General features: G+C 41.6%; 1 protein-coding gene and 1 pseudogene across 7 annotated transcripts in view; one reads left to right on the top strand and one right to left on the bottom strand.

Moving 5' to 3' along the window:
- ERCC5 (ERCC excision repair 5, endonuclease) overlaps nt 1-9942 on the bottom strand; it is a 37145-nt gene extending 27203 nt beyond the window's left edge. The window contains exons 1-8 of one of the 7 annotated variants that reach the window (XM_077813160.1): nt 9695-9942; nt 8582-8624; nt 7090-7210; nt 5360-5535; nt 3528-3643; nt 3352-3444; nt 2482-2542; nt 251-391 (exon numbers count right to left, since the gene is read on the bottom strand). In XM_077813160.1, coding sequence (XP_077669286.1) covers nt 251-391; nt 2482-2542; nt 3352-3444; nt 3528-3643; nt 5360-5535; nt 7090-7177 — 675 coding nt within the window. In that variant the 5' untranslated portion in view covers nt 7178-7210; nt 8582-8624; nt 9695-9942. Of the gene's footprint in view, nt 1-250; nt 392-658; nt 800-2481; nt 2543-3351; nt 3445-3527; nt 3644-5359; nt 5536-7089; nt 7211-8576; nt 8695-9694 lie in introns of those variants that run through there. The other 6 variants (XM_077813179.1, XM_077813169.1, XM_077813153.1 and 3 more) reach the window with 6 other exon arrangements.
- A 7445-nt stretch (nt 9943-17387) lies between these two features.
- On the top strand, nt 17388-19701 carry LOC144259112 (protein FAM200C-like; annotated as a pseudogene).
- The last annotated feature ends 201 nt before the right edge of the window (nt 19702-19902 follow it).

Genomic DNA, 19902 nt, shown 5'->3' with positions numbered 1-19902 from the left:
CAAGAGTGGGCAAATTATAAAGCAATCTTGGCTCCGCAATTCTATCAGAAGTCAGAAACAACTCTGAATACATATAGAAAGCAAGTTTGTTGAGAACCATGACCCTGACATTTTTGTGCAGTCACTTCTCTGACATAGCACATCAAGGATTTTTTGATGTGAGATACTAATGCAGTCTTCATCGGCGCTAATGGCAGCAGACTCTATCCTATTGGCTTTAAAAAAAGCTGACGGATTTTTTAAATTTTACCTCTGGCATGGTCTCAAATAATGTTCGTCGCTTTGTGAACTCCTTTATGTCTGTCAGGATTTCATGTTTCACTTCTGGAGGCAGACTGCTGAAGTCTTCTGATTCAATATCTACAGAATGAGGATTGTCAAAGAATTCTTCCTGTAAGTAGTGAAAGAGAACTTACAAACACTGATTTCATATGACCAAGGCAACAAACATACAGAGTCACTCATAATCAAATGGAAAGTCAAATACAGTATTTAATCTCTCAAAGCAGAAGTTAGTACAACGAGGCTTTTATTTAGGGCTGTCAAACAGTTAAAAACATTAATCATGTGATTAATTGTGCTGTTAAACAATAATGGAATACCATTTAGTTAAATATTTTTGGATGTTTTATACATTTTCAAATAGCAAGATATTTACATGCCAGATGTGCTGAAGATTCATATGTTCCTTCATGCTTCAATCACCATTCCAGAGGATAGGTGTTCATGCTGAAGACGGGTTCTGCTCGACAACAATCTAAGGCAGTGCGGACTGACGTTCATTTTCATCATCTGATTCAGATGCCACCAGCAGAAGGTTGATTTTCTGTTGGGTTCTGTAGTTTCCACATTATAGTGTTGCTCTTTTAAGACTTCTGAAAGCATGCTCCACACCTCATCCCTCTCAGATTTTGGAAGGCACTTAAATCTTGGGTCGCATGCTGTAGCTATCTTTAGAAATCTCACATTGGTACCTTCTTTGCATTTTGTCAGATTTGCAGTGGAAGTGTTCTTAAAACGAACAACATGTGCTTGATCACCATCAGAGACTGCTATAACGTGAAATATATAGCAGAATGCAGGCAAAACAGAGCAGGAGACATACAATTCTCCCTGCAAAGAGTTCGGTCACCAAAAAAAAAAAAAAAAAAAATTGTTAATTAAATTTAAGTGAGCGTCATCAGCATGGAAGCTGAATGATGGCTGAAGCATGAAGAGGCATATGAATCTTTGGTGCATCTGGCATGTAAATATCTTGCAACACCAGCTAAAACAGTGCCATGCGAATGCTTGTTCTCATTTTCAAGTGTCATTGTAATTAAGAAGTGGACAGCATTATCTCCGATAAATGTAAACAAACTTGTTTCTCTTAGCGATTGGCTGAACAAGAATTAGGACCGAGTGGACTTGTAGGCTCTAAAGTTTTACATTGTTTTGTTTTTTGGGTGCAGTTATGTAACCAAAAACACTACATTTGTAAATTGCATTTTCATGATCAAGAGATTACACTACACAACTTGTATGAGGTGAATTAAAATGCTATTTCTTTTATCATTTTTTCAAGTGCAAATATTTGTAATAAAAAAATAAAGTGAGCACTGCACACTTCGATGCATTTGAAAAATGTAGAAAACCTCCACAAATATTTAATAAATTTCCATTGTTATTCTATTGTTTAACAGTGCCATTAATCGCAATGTCATTTGAAAAAAGTTTACCTATCCTGAAAGTATTTTCATTGCTGTGCCATGGTGTTTCTAACCCTAGCAGGTCACAAAGTATAGACCTTTAAAACACGGTTGCAAAAGCGAGGGTTTATAAGTATTCAATGAAGAGAAGAAGGGACGACGAAATGCTTGAAGAGAGTGCATGCGCTGAAAGACTTCCAGTTGTAGGGACAGCATTTGTTCCAGGGACAAAGACAAAAGTTGGAATGAGAGCCAAAGGGAGGAGCAGAGACAACAGGAATTGGACAAACAAAGGGACATAATGATAAAAGAAGAGGCCCAACTGAGTTAAAGTTTTTGAAATGAATAAATTGTGAATTTCGACAGGAGGGACTCCCAACATCCTCTCATAGTTTATTGAAAGAAAGAACGACGGAAAACATACATATATTAATGTCTTAAGTTTTCCATAGTTAACTTTCAGTAACAAAAATGTATTTTTTCTCTAAATGGTCCAATATTTCATGAATCACCACCTTAGAAAGAAATACTATGTAACACTGGGAAATTGAGTCTCCAGCTCTCCACCAGGAGATAGCACTAATTTCTACATTTTGGGATTAGCAAGATAGCAGACATTTTAAAAAAGTTATTGGTCCCTTAGGCAGGCAATCCTATTTTTACACCAGGAATTAATTCTGGTACATCTATACACCTCAACCAGTATATCTGTTGGTCCTTGTTGTTAATGTTGTCCATTTGAAGTGAGTGATTGAAAATTTTCACAATTACAAGGCTATTCAAATGTAGTTACCTGCAATATTTTTTTTTGGCTCATTCTCTCTTCCCACTCTTTTTCATCTTCGTCTTCTGAACTAAAATTACAAAAGGAAGCAAGGTAGACAAAAAGGAAGCTGTAGGGTTTTTTAAACATATGTACCAATAAGGTTTTTTTATAAGCAAAATAGAATGAACCTACTGCTTGCTCATCAACAGGAAAACTAAGGAATCTGAAATGTATAATAAAAAAAGATACAGGCTAGCAGAAGAGATGCAGAGGAATTGGATGGGATACAAAGATCATCAATAGGGCCACGATTGTCAGAGAGGTCATAGAAGTCACAGAATCTGTGACTTCCAGAGACCTCCATGACATTGGGGCACCGCAGCAGACCAGCCACGAGCGGCAACAGGGCCCCCCAACCTGCCCAGCTGTCACGGGCAGCAGGGGAATCCCGGAGCTCCCCAGCTCCCGTGGGCCCCCCCAGCAGCTCCCAGCCCTGCAGAGTAGTGCAGGATCCCCTCTCAGCTCCTAGCCACTGTTGCTGGTTTTTTAATGTAGCTATTTCTATGCTAAGAATCAGAATGAGGCCTCCAAATAACTGTCACAACTGACCTGGTCCAGATTTGACTGTGTATCTCGTTACCCAGTAGTGGTGATTTAAGGCTTCGATTTTTGTCAGGGACATTTTTGGCAAAAATCAGGGACAAGTCACGGCTTCCGTGAATATTTGTTTATTGTCCGCGACCTGTCCATAACTTTTACTAGAAATATCCACTAGAAATATCCAGCAAGTAAATACAGTTTGCATCCCACAGAGGAACACTCTCAAAAACAGCATTAAAAACTTTCAATATGGATTTTCACATATCAGACTGAGCTACTCATTTTAGCATTGCTTACCTCTTTTTTTCTTCCTCTTGTAAAGAAGACAAGACATACATATCATCAATTTCTTCTCTTCGAACTTGTGAAATACTGGGCAGTGCTTCATTGCTTAAGAAAAAGTTGGAAGAGTTATTAATATCTAAGCAAAAACTGCCACTGAAACAAGAGGAAAACAACGCTTTTGCCCTTGCCTTTTGCCTGTTAAAGCCGTTTTGATAGCTTGTCTTTTCAGGAAAGTTTTCAAGAGTTTTTCGGTAGTTTTCTTAGAGTCACTGACTGCCAATTCTTTTCTTTGTCTTCGTTTAGCCTGCGAACATTAAATGAGTAACATCAGATTTCACTAAAAGGATACTTCTTGTTAATGGAAGATATTTTTCAGATGAATTACTCTTATAATAAGCTGTAAATTGAGACACTGTAGGTGACAGATTTTTGTATAAAAATAGAATAGTTCTCATATTAATGGACATGAGCTTTCCATATCATGCCTGCATAAATATCAGAAACTAGACTATCTATAAAAGAGCCCAATCCTGCAATCTTTCCTCATTGACTTCCAGTTTTAAAATGGGTATCTTGGAAGCTGCTAGACTTGTCCTCCTCCCTCATGGTTATCACAAATCTGCTATGATCAGAACCTACAGCATCCCAGAAGGGTTTTTCCTGGGTTTTGAAAGGTTTTTTTTTTTAAATTTCCTGCTTTCTAAGAAAAAGAGGAGAGGCAAATCACAAAATAGTATCACATTTCCTTGTTTAAATTAATCTGAATTAAATACAAGTACTTTGAAGAAAAAAAAAAAACATTAGTACTAATCATTTTATAAAAATAGAACAGATGGATGATCCAGTTTTCTAATCGCCAAGCTACACTTCAGAAGAAACACTGTGGGACGTGGCAAGCATTGTTCCCTGAGAGAGATGTGCTGGAATGAATAGATGTTTTTAAATAATTCCTCACCCCAATCACAAATAAGTTCCAATCTTTATAGGGCATTTTTTTCCAAAATTGCAAAGGTATTAAAACAGGAAAGCATTATGAAATGAAAGTCATCCACTACTAAACTGGTGGGTTAGCCCATGTTCATTATATAGGTACTTGTGAAATTATAACTGATTTCTAATGCATAGTGTACTTCACTTAAACAATTGAGAAGAATGGTGGATTCTTGTCATGCTTAATGTCTGATTATTTTTTTTAAATCACCTTGTAAACTGTACACAGTTAGTCTGCACACTTCCCTGCCACTGCTCTCTTCATTCTTCCTCTCCTACTTCCTCTTTGCACACAAACTTGTTGTGTCTTGTCTTAATTTAGGGTTTAGTCCCGCAACTGATTCTGCTCAGACAACCCCCTCTATCAGGCCCCATTAACTTCAATCTCCAGGGGTATCAATCTGCCCCATTAAATTAATAGAGACTCCATGAAGGGACAAGGTCCACCACACAATGTCAGTTCCCCGATCACTGATTTGGCTTGCACAGTACCTAGCACATAGGACCCCCAATCTTAATGAGACTTCTGCACACTTCTGTAGAACTAACCATAGCAGTGATTCACCATGTAAATTATCTTTGTAAACTTGAGATGAAAATACCAACCCAGGCACAAAATCTACTTGCTCACCATTTAGTTTATCATCAAAAGTCATTGTGATAATTATAGATTTTACTCACCCATTGAAAAATACACATGCCCAGACAAGTGAGAAACTAGAATTTTTCATATTGGTTTAAATATATCAATTCACCTGCACGAGCACAGTAATTAAACATCATAATCTGATCTTTAGACTATAATTATGCATATGTTCATGCAGAAACAATGTATAAGAGGAGCCTTTGTTCCTGCACTTACTGTAGCTGATTTAAGGTCCAATTCTGCTCTCACTGACATTAGTGGCAGAATTGCCATTCACTACAAAGATGCAGGACTGGGCATCTACTCTATAAACTTTCATATTGATAAATCTCCATCTTATTTAGCACCGGAAAGAACATAAAATTACTCAAAAAAAGTACAAACCAAAGTTTGCCTCTTCAGTAGTGGTGCCTCCCCATCAAAAACAAAGACAGGCCGGATTCGAAAAAATAACAACTTGCAGAGTCGATGGAACAAAGTGAGTAGGTGAGCATTTTGTATGGTGTTACCATGACGGTCCCTGGCTCCTTTTACTGCTTGATTCAACCAAATGCTAATATCTTGAAGGACAGTTAAGAGAAAAAAAATGTATAGCCTTACAAGCACATTTCATAATGTTAACCATGCAATGAACAAACTATATTAAATTTATTTAGGTCTAAATCTTGTCTGTTGTTCCAAGCCCAAGTAGCTAGGTTTGTATACAAAAGGCCAGCTGATCCTCCAAGGACCAGTGAAGATGGGAGAGGAAGGAATATTTAACACCATACCCAAGCCGAAGAGCAGCAATGGAGTCACTCTGCAGCCAATACAACAACCCTCATTCCTCCTGTAAGTGAATGAATTGTAATAGCTTCCCAGCTTTCATCCATGTTAACAAGATGATTTGAACTGATTTTTCCTGACCCAGAAGATAGGCATTAGTTTTCTCTTTTTTTGTATTCTAGTTCAAATGACTGTCAGCACTGCAGACATCAGATGAGCTTATGAAATACAGACTCCTACAACCTGTCATTTGTTTGTGGAAGGCATATATAACTATAAAGGCACACGTTTAATTATTGTTTGTTCTTATTTATCATCCCTTGATTCCTACATTTTTACAAGTAATCCTTGAAGTCAAACCATGAAGATAACTAACTAGATTAGTGGTTAGTTTCAATGCCATATATAGGGTAATAAAAATAAAATACACAGAATTTTGGCAAGGGTTCATTTTTGTTCCAAAAAATACACTTTCATTTGCCAAAGAGGTGTCCTATGCATGCTCTGATAAATTTTCAGCCAGTATATCTGTCCTAAGCAAAACTGTTATAGAATCCCACTCCCCTTGGCCCCATTTAGAATGCTGAAACAAATATGCTTTGCAACCATGCGTTGATGCTCAGATGATGAGTGTGATATAAATGGTTTATATAGCATTTATCTATTTATTTATTTTTTTAATAACACAGCCATATCCAAACTAAGTTATACTGGTTTGGCCAGCCAGGTAGGCCAGACCACACCATGTTATAAATGAGTTTTTTTTTAAAAAAAAAAAAAAAACCTAGTCTATGTCTCTTCCTGAACTAATGCAAGGTTTTGAAATTCCTCTCTGCACCATCTGGCTAACCTGTAGTGTAACTCATTTCAGTCTGAACCATGTCTTAAATACAGAGGATTAGAATGTGCCTTTGATAACACTGAAAAGCCTTTTATTAACAGACTGCACTTTAATGTGTAGAAAAACTTCAGGAACAGAGCTAGAGTCAATCAGATGCAGCATTTCACCTCATCCTATTTTGGCATGAACCAAAAGTGAAACCCTACATACAGAATGAATTCAGTCCCTTTCAGCTTTTCAGATTAGCACCACCCTTTACTGGAACATTTCATTCTACGTTTGTGTGTAAGATATAAAGACCAAACCAGTTAAAGAACTCCTTGCCACTTGATCTTTCCAATCATAAGATTTCATCTGTGAAACTCACAGGGTCTATACCTGTACTATGCCTAGTCCTAACAGATTGTTTTGGTAAGGTCAATTTGGGACATTTCTGCATTTTTCACAGTGGAACAGATGGACCAGCATGTTTCAGCAACAGTATGTCAACTTAAGGTTTTAAGGATACCAACAGCAAGAATTTTTCCTTCCAAAGTTTCTGGGTTTATAGGTCTTCCAGAGCATTCAAGCAGTTTCCAAAGTCCTTGAACTCCCATTGTTCTTCCTTACTTACTTTGAAGGAAAAGAATCTATGGGGAAAAGTTGTAAATATTTACTTTATGGTGCGAAGAACCTTGTTTATGAAAACAAAGGGTTTGTTATTAATACAAACATTTATAAACAGCAAAGAGTGTGTTTAGAAAACCTTGTTCACCAACAAAATAGTAGAGTTGCATTAAATCACAGCTACAATAGTAGCTGAGTAACCATCCACTATGATGATTATTGGGTTCTTCATTATTTTACAAGCATATTGAGTACTTCACAGAAGACACATGAAAAAACTCATGATCCCTACCCTAAATATCTTATGATCTAAGTGAAACCCATAACCCTGAGATTAAAATCGCTTATTCCACTGCCTGCAATAGCTAGGCGACCCCAATAATTCTTCCTTTTCATGTGATAAATCAAGAAGACGACTGCACGCAGGCTGCACATGAGCAAAAATTAAATTTATACCCCATTTTATACTCCCTGTAACTTCTGTAACATAAATAACAAACAAAACAGGCATCAAAAGTATTTAATTTGCCTTGCTCAACTAAACCTGAAGATTCTTGGTGAAGGCAAGTTTTCCTGTCTCTTGTACGGCACTATTCATAACAAGCATAGTAAGCTAGCTATAAATCTACACAACAGTGAAGTGAGCAGCACCATCACCCCACACTGGAGTGCTGGCCCGGGCCGGTTACCACCGAACCAGTTTCCTTGTCCTTACTCCCCTCCCTCCCCGCGCAAATGGGGCGCCACTGCAGTCCGTCCGACCCACAGCAGCTTAAGTACTTCCCTAACTTACAGGGCAGTTGTGATGCACACAGAAATGTTGTCAATTTGCAATAGGGTCAATATTTTTAAAAAAAGAAAAAAAAAAAGAGAGAGAGAGAGAGAAATATGTTGTCAGGTACCATAACAGCTACCCCCTCAATTTTTTTTAAACTATAAGAGTTTCCTATTCCTAGAAAATTTCTCTCACCCATGTGGAACCACTTGCAGAATCCATGCAGGTGAAACAGTAAAAATGACTATACTAAGAATTCCATCATATGAACAAAGGCCTTGTCTACACTGCCACTTACAACGCTGAAAATTTCTTCACCCAGGGGTGTGAAAACACACTCCCCTGAGCGATGCAAGTTTCAGCACTGTAAAGTGGCAGTTCTGGCTGGTAAGGAGGGCTCACCGGAGGGTGGCTGGTGTACAGCTGGGTACCAGTGGAGGAACCAGAATAGGAAGCTAGGTGGTGGATGTTGAGGCTTCTGGAAAACAAATGCTACTAGGATTTGGAGACCGAGGGTGTTGATGCTCATGGGGAGCCAGGGATACTAGCTGGGTGGGAGTCTGATGTGGGGGTGGGGAACCACTGGGAAGCCAGGGGCCAGTATTAGGCCTCACCTTACCTGCTGCTGTGGCACCTCCTCCTCCAGCTGCTCATTCCTGGCCCTGGTCAAACAGAAGGAACAGCAAGAAAGAAGGCAATTTGGTCGCTAGTCCACAGGCACTGCAGGTACCTCTAGTGACCAAAATACAAAACTGCAGTCAAATGCCTGTTGCCTTCCCACAGCACACCTAAACAAATGACATTTCAGGTAAGATGTGGGAATGCATGGCATGCCTGTCAAAAGCATGACTGCAACACGAAATACATGACACTTCGTAGCCCTCTCTTTTACATAAGCAAGGGAGCGCCACCTCCAGAACTTCCAGTTCTCAACTACAGCAGTATTACACAAGGTGAGAGGTGATCTCTCAAGGCAGAAAAAGTGCAGGCCATTTAGGGCTGTGTAGGTCAATTCCCAAAAGCAGGCAGTGCAGATCACAAAGCACTGGTAGCAGCTCACTGTGAAATACAAGTAAACTGCTGTAAATTGTACTAGCTGCAATTTCCCAATGGAATTAAGATACAGCCCCAAATAAAGCATAGTGCACTAATCTGTTAGGTACTTATATGGAACCACTACTGTATTATCTGAGCACCTCATAGTCTTTTTCATCTATTTAAAAAAAACCCTGAGATACAGGGATGCACAATGTTCCTACAAAGAGACTAAATGATTTGCCCAAGGTCACATAGTAAGTCTGTGACAGAAGAAGGATTTGAACCCAAGGGTCCTAAATCCTAGGCTAGGGCCAAATGGATTGAATGCTGGACCATCCTTCCTCTGCTGGTGATGACAAAACATGAATCGCTGTTGTGAAGTCTGCACAAAAGAGAAAGACATGCGACCTTTTGGCCAGCTTGAAATAGAAAGGCAAAAAGAAAGGTGAAAGCTGGTTCTCCACTTTAAAACAACATCAGCAAAACACTGCAATGTTCGGTGAAGTATTTATTTGATCAAAATCTCTGCAATTTTCCCCCCCTCCAAGGACAATTTCTTTTGATTTTTTTTTTTATTTAAAAAATTATTTTTTTTTATAAAAGTTCTTTTATAAAAACCTGAACTTCGAGCTAAATTCGATCTGGTTGTTTTTAAAAAGACTAGAAGGAAATGGTCAGAAGTGCACCAACCCACCGGCCTTGGAAGTCTAATTGCTACTGTGCAGACCTTCTCATCGGGGAAGCCCGGCTCTGCCACAGCGACTGACAGGAGGCGGGTGGCTACTTTATCCAGCTGCGCCGGTCTCGCGGCAGCCCCCGGGCCCGGCTCTCCGGGAGGGGTGAGCGGGCCGCCGCCGCGAGCTGGCCGGGCCGCAGGGAGGGTCGGCTCCGCGCCCTCCCGCGCCGGCGCAGCGCTGGCTCGGCTCACCCCACCCCCTTATACCGCGGCGGTTACCCCCGAACCGGCTCCTTCTCCCCCGCGGCACGGGCCGAGCCCCAGCCCCGCAGCGACCCAGCCTCGCCAGCCGATCGCTGAAAGGAGCATGCGCGGGCGCGGGGCAGGCTGGGAGTTGTAGTTCGCGCTCAACGGAAACGAACCGCTGCCGGGTCACCGCGCGCGCATCCCCCATTTTATCCGCCCTTGGAATGCGGCTCCGAGTCTCCGGGCGGGGGGTCGCGGCAGACTTGGGCCCTATGCTGAAGCTTTTCTGTGCCACCCCAAGGGTTAGAAACTTAAGTCCTGATTCTGCCTGTACACACACACGCTGATGCACCTGCGTAACTTTACCTTTGCTGGAAGTGCGTGGGACTGCTGCTCACACTCCTGAAGTCAAGCACGTGCAGAAGCAGTTTCAGGATTGGGGCCTTGCGCCCCGTCTTCCCCCTTTTTTTATTGAAACCTGAGAGTCTCATGAGAGGTTTCAGAGGCCGCCCTGTTAGTCTGTATTCGCAAAAAGAAAAGGAGGACTTGCGGCACCTTGGTCGGATGCAATGAGCTGTAGCTCACGAAAGCTTATGCTCAAATAAATTGGTTAGTCTCTAAGGTGCTACAAGTCCTCCTTTTCTTTTTGAGATTCTCATGTAATTACTTGACTCCAAGTTACCAGGATTAATAAAAACAACAAATATGGCAAAGCTTCAGATAAAATGAAGAACTTGCAATACTGTCAAATAGATAAGGGCACCTCAGAATTTGGCTCACAATTGGTGTATTTTTTTTTTTTTTTTTTTTTGTGATTAGTTTGTCCCAAACCATGTGTTGTGTTTCTACTGTCAAGAGAAATTTAAATAAAATGTGTCCTGTGCACTGAAGGCTAAAGCCTGATAGATGCTGAGCACTTGCAAGTCAATGCGATACTTAATATTACAACCTGGCCCAGTCCTCTCTTCTGGAAAAGTCACCAATCTGTTGTAAGCAGATCCAGTCCTGGACCCCAGATGCTTCTAAGCCCCCTGGTCCATTTATTGTTTATAGGTCTGTGATTCTAGGGCACACTACCAGGCACAGACCTCTTGTCTGAACTGTTATATCCTTGGGGGCAACCGTTTTAGGAAACAATCACTTGAGACATGATCCCACTGAGAGTTACCAAAAGCAACTACAGCATATGCTCAAGAAACTTCCTGAAAAAGCACAAGATCAAATCCGCACAGACACACCCCTGGAACCCCGACCTGGGATATTCTATCTACTACCCAAGATCCATAAACCTGGAACTCCTGGGCACCCCATCATTTCAGGCATTGGCACCCTGACAGCAGGATTGTCTGGCTATGTAGACTCCCTCCTCAGGCCCTACGTTACTAGCACTCCCAGCTACCTTCGAGACACCACTGACTTCCTGAGGAAACTTCAATCCATCGGTGATCTTCCTGATAACACCATCCTGGCCACTATGGATGTAGAAGCCCTCTACACCAACATTCCACACAAAGATGGACTACAAGCCGTCAGGAACACTATCCCCGATAATGTCACGGCTAACCTGGTGGCTGAACTTTGTGACTTTGTCCTTACCCATAACTATTTCACATTTGGGGACAATGTATACCTTCAGATCAGCGGCACTGCTATGGGTACCCGCATGGCCCCACAGTATGCCAACATTTTTATGGCTGATTTAGAACAACGCTTCCTCAGCTCTCGTCCCCTAAAGCCCCTACTCTACTTGCGCTATATTGATGACATCTTCATCATCTGGACCCATGGAAAAGAAGCCCTTGAGGAATTCCACAATGATTTCAACAATTTCCATCCCACCACCAACCTCAGCCTGGTCCAGTCCACACAAGAGATCCACTTCCTGGACACTACAGTGCTAATAAACAATGGTCACATAAACACCACCCTATACCGGAAACCTACTGACCGCTATTCCTACCTGCATGCCTCCAGCTTTCACCCTGACCACACCACACGATCCATCGTCTACAGCCAAGCTCTGTGATATAACCGCATTTGCTCCAACCCCTCAGACAGAGACAAACACCTACAAGATCTCTGTCAAGCTTTCTTACAACTACAATACCCACCTGCGGAAGTAAAGAAACAGATTGATAGAGCCAGAAGAATTCCCAGAAGTTACCTACTACAGGACAGGCCTAACAAAGAAAATAACAGAACGCCACTAGCCGTCACCTTCAGCCCCCAACTAAAACCCCTCCAACGCATTATTAAGGATCTACAACCTATCCTAAAGGATGACCCAACACTCTCACAAATCTTGGGAGACAGGCCAGTCCTTGCCTACAGACAGCCCCGCAACCTGAAGCAAATACTCACCAACAACCACATACCACACAACAGAACCACTAACCCAGGAACTTATCCTTGCAACAAAGCCCGTTGCCAATTGTGCCCACATATCTATTCAGGGGACACTATCACAGGGCCTAATAACATCAGCCACACTATCAGAGGCTCGTTCACCTGCACATCCACCAATGTGATTTATGCCATCATGTGCCAGCAATGCCCCTCTGCCATGTACATTGGTCAAACTGGACAGTCTCTACGTAAAAGAATAAATGGACACAAATCAGATGTCAAGAATTATAACATTCATAAACCAGTCGGAGAACACTTCAATCTCTCTGGTCACGCAATCACAGACATGAAGGTCGCTATCTTAAAACAAAAAAACTTCAAATCCAGACTCCAGCGAGAAACTGCTGAATTGGAATTCATTTGCAAATTGGATACTATTAATTTAGGCTTAAATAGAGACTGGGAGTGGCTAAGTCATTATGCAAGGTAGCCTATTTCCTCTTGTTTTTTCCTACCCCCCCCCCCCAGATGTTCTGGTTTAACTTGGATTTAAACTTGGAGAGTGGTCAGTTTGGATGAGCTATTACCAGCAGGAGAGTGAGTCTGTGTGTGTATGGGGGTGGGTTTTTGGAGGGGGGTGAGGGAGTGAGAGAACCTGGATTTGTGCAGGAAATGGCCTAACTTGATTATCATGCACATTGTGTAAAGAGTTGTCACTTTGGATGGGCTATCACCAGCAGGAGAGTGAATTTGTGTGGGGGGGTGGAGGGTGAGAAAACCTGGATTTGTGCTGGAAATGGCCTAACCTGACGATTACTTTAGATAAGCTATTACCAGCAGGACAGTGGGGTGGGAGGAGGTATTGTTTCATATTCTCTGTGTATATATAAAGTCTGCTGCAGTTTCCACAGTATGCATCTGATGAAGTGAGCTGTAGCTCACGAAAGCTCATGCTCAAATAAATTGGTTAGTCTCTATGGTGCCACAAGTACTCCTTTTCTACTTGAGACACAGAGAGCTGTAAACCTTAAAAGCAGCCATTTATTGCCACACACTGAACTAACCAAAAACCAGCCAAAACTGGCTGGGCTATCCCCTAATAATCTAACTCAGTTGCCATAGCAACAACAAGATTCTATTACCATGACAACCAAATACACAACATATTTCTCCCCCCTTAATGAGAACATCTAAATAAAACAAACACTGGACTAGAGAAGGAGTGAAGACTGCTTCTGTTCCTGGCTAAACCCCAGGGATTATTTTGCCCGGTAACCGTGGGTTCACCCTAGCTAAAGATCCAGTCATTGAGGAGGCCTTCTGTCTCTAAGTGGATTACGGCAGACTTCTGGTGTTGTTGCACCTGAAAATGTCTTGGGCGCAGGCCTAACAATGGGCTCAGGGTTCACAGTGCGAATGGGTGAAGATGTGATATCAGCTCATTCCGGGAAGGAGGGTATCTCTGCCGCTGGCAGTAATGGAGGAGGAAAGTCAGGAACAGGTGACTCTTGATTCGGTGTCTCACTGAAAGTGGTGAAGTCAGGCAACTCAACTGAAGATGTATCCTGAGGACTGGTATGACCTGGCAACAGCTGATTTACATGTCGCCGCCAGGTGAGATCCTCTACAGTCCTGACTGTGTAGGAAACAGGTCTGGTTTGAGCAATGACAGTGGCAGGGATTCATTTAGCTCCAGAAGTATAATTCTGAGCCAAAACTGGCTGTCCTGGGCTAAAGGTTCGGTCTTTTGCTCTGGGTGCACACCTGATGACTTGACCTTGCTGCTGACGTTGCACAATTTGTTGGGGTTCAGAAGGTTTCAGCAGATCAAAGCAAGTGCGCAGCTGTCATCCCGCCATTAGAAAGGCCGGGGATGCCTTGGTCGTAGCATGAGGTGTGTTTCTGTAGGATAGTAAGAAGGTGTCCAGATGCTTTTGAATGGATAATTGTCCTCTTGCTGATTTCAAAGCTTGTTTCATTGTCTGCACAAATCTTTCAGCTAATCCATTGGTGGATGGATGATATGGTGCTGAAGTGATGTGGTGTATCCCATTTGCCTTAATAAAATTTTGAAACTCCTGAGAGACAAACTGCAGTCTGTTGTCGCTCACAAATTGTTCTGGCAGAGTGAAACGACTAAAGAGTCCCCATAGTTTTTGGATAGTACTCTCTGCAGTAGTGGACTGCATTATAGAGACTTCTGGCCATTTAGAATGGGCATCTACCACCACCAAGAACATGCTTCCTTCAAGTAGGCCAGCGAAGTCGAGGTGAATACATTGCCACGGGATTTCAGGCCAGTCCCATGGGTGTAGAGGTGCCCACTGGGGTGCATTCCTCAGACCCTGACATGATATACATGCTCTTGCCTTCTCTTCAATAGCACTGTCCAATCCAGGCCACCAAAAATAGCTTTGTGCAATTTCTTTCATGCTCACTATTCCAGAGTGACCGGAATGTAGCTGTTCTAACATCTGTGATATCAGTGGTGGTGGGATAATGACACGTCTCCCCCACAACAAACAACCAGATTGGATCGATAACTCCGTCCTTCTGGATATGTAGGTAACAAGGTTGGGTGAGACTGGAGAGGTTCGTCGAGATGTTCTGTGCATCACCAGGTCCATAACTTGGGACAATATTGGGTCAACTCAAGTTGCCTTCTTTACCCGAGGAGCAGTGATGGGTGTATTCTCTACCTGTTCAAAGTAAAAGATTTCCTTCTGGGCAATATCTTGATGTTTGACTGGCAAAAGCAGCCTTGAGAGACCATCTGCATTGTCATGCAGAGTGGATTTCCGATATTTGATTTCATATGTGTGAGCAGAAAGCAACAATGCCCAGCGTTGCATACGACTAGCAGCTAATGGGGGGATGCCTGTGTGGGGTCCAAAAATTGAAGTCAGAGGTCGATGGTCTGTGAGAAGAGTAAACTTCCGTCCAAACAGATACTGATGAAACTTCTGAATTCCAAAAACAATTCCCAATGCCTCATGTTCGATTTGGGCATATTTAGTTTCTGCTTTGCTTAGACTGCGTGAAGCAAAAGCAATAGGTCTCTCTTCTCCCGAAAGCATAATGTGTGACACGACCACTCCCACTCCATAAGGGATAAGGATGGATCAAAGTGTGTCAGAACTTCAGAATTTAGCAATGCACCCTTAGCTTTGTTAAATGCAACATCACAGGCTTCAGTCCACTTCCAGGCGTTGTTCTGCCCAAGGAGTTCGTGAAGTGGTTTTAGCAGTGTGGCTAACTGAGATGAACGTTCCATAATAGTTTAATAGTCCTAGAAACAAGTGAAGCTGGCTAACATTTCGAGGCGAGGGAGCCTCCATAATAGCCTTAACTTTTGCAGGGGCCTTACGAGACCCGTAGCATCAATGATGTGTCCCAAATATTCAAGGGGATTGGAAGAATTCACACTTGTCTTTGTGGACTCATAGGCCATACTCTTCCAGTCTTTGTAGGGTAGCATCTAAATTCTTCAGGTGATCCTCCTCATTCCTTCCAGTGACCAGGATGTCGTCCAGATAGCACTGGACTCCTGGCAAGCCACACAAAATCTGGTCCATAGCCCTCTGGAACAGGGTGGGAGCAGATGTTATTCCAAAGGGTAGGCGACAGTATCGATAAAGCCCTTTAGCATCACAATAGTCAACCGCTCTTGGGACTTTTCATCGACGTGCATCTGTAAATACGTCTGACTCAGATCAATCTTACTAAACATTTGTCCTCCAGCCAGGCCCGCAAAGAGGTTATCAATGCGGAGAAGCAGGTATTGCTCTGCACACAACACTGGGTTGACAGTGAATTTAAAATCACCACAAATTCGGAGGGGGCCATCTTTCTTCACTATTGCAACGATAGGAGTTGCCCATGGGCTATAGGTAACTGGTATTAGGACGCCATTTGTGAGCAGGCGCTCCAGGTCCGCTTCAACTTTTGGCGTAATGGCATATGGCACAGTTCTGGCTTTCAGATATTTTGGTTGACTGTCAGGTTTAATGTTCAATGTCACAGTGATTCTCTTCATAATTCCCAGATCCTCTCCAAAAAGAGCAGCATGTTTCCTTAGTATAGCGGTCAGACCAGTTTCTTCTTTAGTTATTCAGTGCACTTCTGCCCAGATCAGCTGAATCTTTCTAAGCCAAGACCTACCCATTAAGGCTGGGTAGTTACCTCTCACCACAAACAGTGGCAATTTAGCAGCCGGGGGGGGGGCGTAAAGAAATTCCAAGGGGGGGCACAAGGCTGTGAAATTTACATTACGAAAAAAATTTTTATCAGCGTAAAAAAATTTTTTTTAAATTTAATAGACCAACAGATGATAAATTATAGATATTCTTTATACATAATAACTACTCATAAAATTGTCCAGTTACAGGCCTATATTATTTAACTACAATAAAGTATTAACAATCTTCTCATTTTTGATTATGAATATAATAGACAAGAATAAAGGTATAACAAAGTACAATAATAATAAAAATACAACTAAAAATAAAAGTATATAACTGTAATGTTTTCAAATTTCATACCACGAAATGTGAATATATATTTTTTTTTTTGCCTTTCAACGTGTAGGAGTGCTGTTTCGGTCAGTGGGGAGGCTGAAGACCAATGTAGAAAGTGATGGAACTTTTTAAAACTTCCTAGCTTGCTCACGAGAGTGTTCGAGACTGTTCTATCATGGGAGTGGTTACCTCCACCAGTCACCGTGTAAGACCGGCTACTTGCCAGACTGGTGGTTGGGTATATATAGGGTAGCATGCGTCCATACGTAATAGTACTAATAAATAAACGTTTGCAATAACTCAAATTAACTTGCATCCATTATTAGTCACGAATCAGGAAAATTATTTTTATAGATTTTTTTTATTAGTATATTGTGGCCGTGATTAAGAAAAGGAAGTAAGATGAAGACTACATTAAGTATGGTTTCACCATCACGGAAAAAAACGGGATCGATCATCCTCAATGCATAGTATGCCACGCAGTTCTCAGCAATGATGTCTTGAGACCTAGTTGTCTCGAGTGACACTTGACAAAGAGCCACAGCGCTGTGAAAGACAAATCAAAAAAGTTTTTTGCTGCAAAAATTCAAAATTTAAAATTCATGAAGCTAGACACTACTGGAGCTTTTCATCAAGCGTTGGCCAAAGTGGTAGAAGCATCTTATGAACTGTCATTGCTCACGGCTAAAGCCAAGAAAGCGCACACAATAGGAGAAACTCTTGTGAAGCCTTGTGTCAGGGCTCCCTCCCCACTCTGAACTCTAGGGTACAGATGTGGGGACCCACATGAAAGACCCTTAAGCTTATTTTTACCAGCTTAAGTTAAAAACTTTCCTAAGGCACAAATTTTGCCTTGTCCTTGAACAGTATGCTGCCACCACCAAACGATTTAGACAAAGAACAGGGAAAGGACCACTTGGAGTTCCTATTTCCCCAAAATATCTCCTCAAGCCCTTACACCCCCTTTCCTGGGGAGGCTTGAGAATAAACAAGATGAGCAGAAACCAGCCTTGGATTTTTAAGACCCAAAAAACCCAATCAGATTCTTAAAAAAACAGAACTTTATTAGAAGAACAAAAAAAAGATAAGAGAACAACTCTGTAAGATCAAAATGGAAGATAATCTTACAGGCAGTCAGATTCAAAACATAGAGAATCCCTCTAGGCAAAACCTTAAGTTACAAAAAGACACAAAAACAGGAATATACATTCCGTCCAGCACAGCTTATTTTACCAGCCATTAAACAAAAGGGAATCTAACGCATTTTTAGCTAGATTACTTACTAACTAACAGTTGTAAGGCTGCATTCCTGATCTGTTCCCGGCAAAAGCATCACACAGACAGACGAACCCTTTGTTCCCCTCCTCTAGCTTTGAAAGTATCTTGTCCCCTCATTGGTCATTTTGGTCAGGTGCCAGCGAGGTTATCTTAGCTTCTTAACCCTTTACAGGTGAAAGAGTTTTGCCTCTGGCCAGGAGGGATTTTATAGCACTGTATACAGAAAGGTGGTTACCCTTCCCTTTATATTTACGACACCTTGCTTGTTGAAAGCAGCTGATATTGTGCTTGGTGCCGAAAGCAAGAAAAAAATATCAGAAATTTCACTTTCCGACAATTCCGTGAAACGTTGCATCAATGACATGGCGAAAGATCTAAAACTTCAAGTTGTGGAGGCAGTGAAAGCTTCTCCTCTTTTTTCAATTCAGTGCGATGATACCACTGACGTAGCACAATTCTCTCAGTTGCTCATCTACATTCGATTCATTAACGATGGAACTGTGAAAGAAGAACTGCTTTTTTCAAAGGAATTGAGACCACATCAAAGGCTTCTGATGTTATGAAAATGGTTTCTGACTTTTTTGAAGAAAATGGACTTTCATGGGAAAATGGACTTTTCATGGGTGGTGTATGCACATACGGTGCTCCAGTGATGCTTGGCTCTCACTCTGAATTTGTGACATTGGTGAAAGAAAAAAATCCAGCCGTAACCACGACTCACTGCGTCATACACAGACAAGCGTTGGCTGCTAAAAGCCTTCCAGATGACCTATGTGACTCGTTGAATTTGGCCATCAAAGTTGTCAATTTTGTGAAGAACAGCGCTTTAAATAGGAGACTTTTTGCAGCTCTTTGCGTGGATTTGGGAGCGGATCATAAAATTCTTTTGTTTCACATGGAGGTACGATGGCTTTCCAAAGGAAACATGCTTTTGAGATTATTCGAACTGAAAGACGAAGTGGAAATTTTCCTCAAGCAACAGAAAAAAGAAGAGTTATATTGTGTGTTTATGGACCAAATGTTTCAACTTTCACTGTCATACCTCGTGGACATTTTTGAATCTTTGAACAATCTCAACTTGAAGCTGCAAGGAAACAACACTGCAAACATTATAGCACACCACGATGCCATCAAAGCGTTTACAGAAAAAATCAAGATTTGGAAACGTTGAACGCAAGCTCAGACACCTAATTTTTTGTCTTTTCCAACAGTTTCATCACTTGCTGAAAATGAAGGTTTCCAAGAACTTTATAAAGAGGATGCAAAGAACAAATTGTGTTTCATCTTGACTGCCTTGCTGACGAATTCATCTGCTATTTTCCAAACAACTTTTCTGACAACCCCGTTCGTAAATTAGCACGTAATCCGTTCAATGTTGATGTTGATTCATTGCCAGGAATATTGCAAGAACAAGCACTCGAAATGAAATATGATTCAAGTGCGAAACATATTTTTGAAAACTTAAGCCCAGAGGAATTGTGGATAAAATATTTCCCAATTTACCCGAAAGTTGGGGAAGCAGCGCTGCGTATTATTTTTCCGTTTTCATCGATGTACCTCTGTGAAAAAAGCTTTTCAAGTTTAGTCATAATAAAAATGAAACAAAGGAATCGACTGGATGTTGAAAACTATAGTTGAAAACTATTTTCATTGTGCACTTTCATCTTTCAACAAGATTCTATTACCACGACAACCATTACACAACATGAACCCTTCCTTGAGTAATGGCACTCTGCAGTCCAGCTGCCCTAAATCCCAAAACTAGTTCCTCAGACCTCTCAAGACCCCAGCTGCGTTGACATGTGTGATGCTTTCCAAGAGTATCCAGGGTTGTGAGGC

This window comes from Eretmochelys imbricata, chromosome 1 (assembly GCF_965152235.1).
Source record: "Eretmochelys imbricata isolate rEreImb1 chromosome 1, rEreImb1.hap1, whole genome shotgun sequence".
In the NCBI taxonomy this organism is placed as follows: domain Eukaryota; kingdom Metazoa; phylum Chordata; order Testudines; family Cheloniidae; genus Eretmochelys; species Eretmochelys imbricata.
The sequence above is the reverse complement of the archived record's forward strand: the minus strand, read 5'-3'. Positions and strand labels throughout refer to the sequence as shown.